General features: G+C 37.7%; 1 protein-coding gene across 2 annotated transcripts in view; it reads right to left on the bottom strand.

Annotated features, from left to right (window-relative positions):
- Positions 1–309: 309 nt before the first annotated feature.
- The window catches only part of trub1 (TruB pseudouridine (psi) synthase family member 1), a 24,310-nt gene continuing 20,095 nt past the window's right edge, over positions 310–4,524 (bottom strand). For both annotated transcript variants that reach the window (XM_086063631.1, XM_086063632.1), the window contains exons 3-8: positions 4,416–4,471; positions 3,753–3,834; positions 3,551–3,623; positions 1,166–1,305; positions 1,013–1,069; positions 310–927 (exon numbers count right to left, since the gene is read on the bottom strand). In XM_086063631.1, the coding sequence (XP_085919757.1) occupies positions 746–927; positions 1,013–1,069; positions 1,166–1,305; positions 3,551–3,623; positions 3,753–3,834; positions 4,416–4,471 (590 nt within the window). In that variant the 3' untranslated portion in view covers positions 310–745. The remainder of the gene's footprint in view (positions 928–1,012; positions 1,070–1,165; positions 1,306–3,550; positions 3,624–3,752; positions 3,835–4,415; positions 4,472–4,524) is intronic.

Raw genomic sequence — 4,524 nt, 5'->3', positions numbered from 1 at the left:
TTTTGTTGCATTTAGGGAACATGTTTCAGGCAGAAAATTCAAAAGAGTATTTGAATTAAAACAATAAAGCTCTTCAATGTCAACAAAAAACTCATAGTGCGGCCAACATCATCCCCTGACCTCAATCCTATTGAGAATCTGTGGAGCATTGTTAAAAGGAAAATCTATGAGGGTGGATGGCAATATATCACCAAAAAGTAACTTTGTGAGGCAGCTCTGCCAAAATAGAAAATAATTTTTAAGCCTTGAAATAGCGGATTGAAGATAGTGCATAGATTTAGAAAAATGAACAAAAATGGATTTGCCTAATAATGTATGATGATTGTTTAATTATTGCAATCATTTCTACCACCAGTTATAAAAGGAAACAATCACCTTAAACACAACAATGCAGATTAGAATGACTCAAAATAAAGAGGAACGTTATCGTAATTCAACGGTGTATTTATGCTAATGTGCTGGCTGCTGACCCACAGATGTGTGCAGTAGTGATCCACTTCTTTTTTTCTTTTTTCTTTGCACATAATGCAAATAAAAAAATAAACCGTATTGAAAACTACAATGCTTGCAAATAATGAAAGCACAGAATGCAAAAAATATATAATTTACATAAGTCTATAAACAAACAGCAAGTAAAAAAAAAAGTGATAGTCTCTTCGAAAATAATTTTAATAAAAATGACTATGAAAGACATTGCATGGTGGTTGACTCAGATCTGAATCAGTTTCTCTCTATTCATTGTTGCTCATGTTCCACCTTCTGGCTCTGCCACATCATCCTGACTCTCTTTTGAATCTGGACACAGTTGCAGTGATTTGAGGATGTGTTCCAGTGTCCAGTGTTCCTCGTGTAAGGCATGCTGCTCCAAAGTGAACTGACCCTGCTTAGTACGGACCAGCTCCTTGACGTGAGCACACGACGAGAGTGCTGCGGCAGACAAATACAAATCATTTGAAGACGCTCTACTAGGTAGGTTGATTTGGGATTTGACGGAGTTTATCATAGATCCAACCTTTTCCCAGGTCATCCACCAAGCTCCTCACATAAAATCCCCCGCCGCATTCAATATCTGCAATGAAAAACAAACAAAAACAATTCCTTCATTTTTGTTGCTCTCTTACAACTGAGAAAAGCAAGAAATTAACATCATGCAAGGAATACAAACCTAAAGTGAAGAAGGGCAGTTTGAACTCTTGCAAAGTCAAGTTGTACACTGTGACAGATCTCGCAGGTTTGGCCTCAACCTTATGACCTTGCTTCACAAGGACAGACATTCGCTGGCCATCTTTTTTCAGCGCTGAGTAACTGAAACAATTCGGGTTAAAAAAAAGAAAAGAATGACAAGTCATGCATTTTTAAAGTCTCATTGAAAGCTAAAAAACTAAACACAGGAATAAAAATGTGTATGCTACTATTGTTGTACAACTTGGAAAACTACCTGAAATTAAAGCCACGCATAAACTTTCATCATGAAACTTCAGCATATCTGTTGAGACTTCAGTTTACTGCGCATCTGATTCGGAACATTTTTTTTTCCAATGAAATGCCAATTTTGACATACCCTTACTACATACAAATGCACATTTGCAGTTTGGCATTCACAAACTTGCATATTGGTGTCTTTTTTTTTTTTTTTTAAGAACCTATCTTCCGGGGTTTTTCTGACCAGACCAAACTAAATAAAATATTACTCTAGCGCCATCTGCTGCAATCTTGGTGTTATTGTTAGGTTTAATACATTTGAGTGTATTTTAATGCACTTCAAATAAGGTCAAAATGTTAAAGCATTGTTCTGCTTCTCTCTAAATGAAGCTACTATGCTACTTCCCCACTACAATTTGTCTGTATTCCCTAACATTTATTATTGTGTATGAATTCCAGAAGGTAACTTTATTGACTTCATGGCCTTGGTGTTAAGTGTTACCGCACACATTTGTTTGCCCATTTGTGGTGTCACATCAGTTTGTTAGCATGTTATCAGGGTAGTATGCTATCACATATTATATAGCTAAGCCTCATATGAGGGTAATTTGTGTTGAATAATTTAAATATTGAATACAGGCATTTATGTAACACAGTGACGTGCAGTGAGCTCTAGGTTTGGGTAGACAGGCAGTCGCAAATTGAGATGCACACACTAATTACAAATTTGTGTGTCGGAAGGCAAGTGTACACTTAGGGTGACCATATTTTCATTTCCCAGAAAAGAGGACACTCAGCCCGACCTCAAGATATTTGATATTCAGATACAAGATGCCATACAGTCTACTCTAACTGTCTTAACATATGCCTCCTCTGCGGGGTTCGTACCCATCGCCTCCGGTGCGGCAACTCAACATTTGTCACTCAGCTAAAGTTCTGGGCCACCGTTACAGCCAGTGTGCGTTCTGACCGCCACGGTAATATCTCCCTGTAAAACAGCCTAATTGCTCACAAAATCAGGCTAGCAAAAGCAATACCAAACACCATGTAAAGTGAAACGGCCAGTTAATTGAAGCACATCCACAGAGCCAATTTTTCCTTTTGCACTATTCTTTTTGAAAAGTACGAATAATTCTTTGTCCCTTACTTTGCTGAAGATCCTGTAGCTAAGGCGTTGGTCTCCCATCCTTCAAAAGCTGACGTTTTTTCTCAACAAAAAGGCGTGAAAATAGTTTTATATTCTCCAGAGTGGCGTCATCTTACCGCTTTGCTGTGCACTAAGTGTGTTTTGAATTCACGAATGCACCGTGCAAACGTACGTTCACATAGGAATAATCCAGCGACGTAAAAAGGCTGTGCAGCGATCTGCCTATTTGCGTAAAGGACTTTTCTACTGGGAAACTGACTACGCATGCGCAAACACACATCGCTACGCGGACAGGGCTGGGAAAAGCACAGTAGCGGTGTGCCTTCAGGAGGATAATTTTTGCAGCATTTTTACCTGCAGGCCAGATGAAGTAATGAGTCATTTTTAATTGAGGTATGAAAATCACCAAATTATGTCGCTTTTAAACCTATAAGGAAGTGTAGGCTTTCTGAAATGAAAGAAATAATTAAAATAAATAGAAAAGGCCAAACCGTTTCAACTTTCATTTTAGCCTGGAGCAGGCAGTGCCTACCTTGCCTAGCCTGACCGCACGTCACTGATGTAACATGATTGTGTACATGCTAGAAGCATGACGTTGATTTTTTTAAAGTGCTTTGCAGCCATCTTGTAGCATCTATACCCAATAACACACTCCTTTTTAAGGGGCGTCAATTATTTGAAGCTTACAATATGTAAGACAATTCATGGTTGTGGATGGGTCAAAAAGTTAATTTGGAGTACAAACTGGAAATCCCAAAAGTTTACAAAACTCCCACTAGCAGATTTATAGCTTGTAATTAAAGAACATGAATTAATTTCACCAATGTGTTTTGCTTTTTGTTTAGGTTGTGTTTTTGTGATGCCACAACAAAAGACAGTCAACAATTATGTATGAAACTATATAGCTAGTCATTTGATCATAGAACACATTTTCTACAATTAAAAACATTACAATAATATTTGGATATAAATAAGCCTTACAGTGGTGGGACTTGCATGATATCGCCAACAAAACTGTTCAGCTTCTCCTCTACATCCAACTTGGTAATATGTTCTGGATAAGGTGTAAAAAAGAGACAATAAAACAAAAAATTGTTACCCTACATGAGCAGAAACATACAGATATGTACATTTACTCAGGACTTCTAATTGCAACGGGTGAATTGATGGAGCTTGTACTTACGGAAATCTTTCTCTTCAGTAACACTGCCAGTAGCATCAAGAGTGTCTGTTGCTTTACCCAACTCTGCTACAGCCATGTATTTCTGAAAGAAAGGGCATTGCTTAGTTCAATCTTGGAGATGGGTTCCATATACAAGTACTGTAATTGGGTAAATACAGAAATATATCAACATTAGAGTAACTCAATGACACTGACAGGGATATCTTCATTCAGTTTCTGGATTGTTGTTGACCTTTCCTTGAAATTTTAGATTATATTCAGGTCAGCACTCCATGTCCATTGTAGAAAGCTACATGTAGAGGCTGTCAATGAAATATCAATTAAAATCACTAGTTGCCCTTGGAGAAAACACTGAGGGATGATGCTGTGTTTGTTCTGTTAACAACAGCCACTGAGTCTCTATAAACACACTACCGCTGCCCCCCAAAAAAAAAGAAGAAAAAAAAAAAAGAGTCAGATGTTGCCGTCTTATTCACTACCTCCACCTTGCCATGGATAAAAGAAGTGCACCCAAAAAGCCAATCAAGAAAAAAAAACAATGATTCATATAATTAACTGGTATAGTATCGTCATAAATTTCCTCAACAATGAATCGCTCATTGACTTAATGCATAGATATCCTGTGAGTGTCATTATCCTGACTACATATTTAGAACAGCTCACCTTGGAACCAGACAACATTGTGCTGAGCATTTTTGTACCATTTCCAACACCAACAACTAAAAGGAACACAGAAAGATGTCATAACTTCAGACACACTACTAATAAGGCA

Source organism: Leptonotus elevatus, chromosome 20 (genome assembly GCF_054856555.1).
Source record: "Leptonotus elevatus isolate MCC_2025b chromosome 20, RoL_Lele_1.0, whole genome shotgun sequence".
Classification (NCBI taxonomy): Eukaryota; Metazoa; Chordata; class Actinopteri; order Syngnathiformes; family Syngnathidae; genus Leptonotus; species Leptonotus elevatus.
This window is presented reverse-complemented; position numbering and strand designations above follow the sequence as displayed.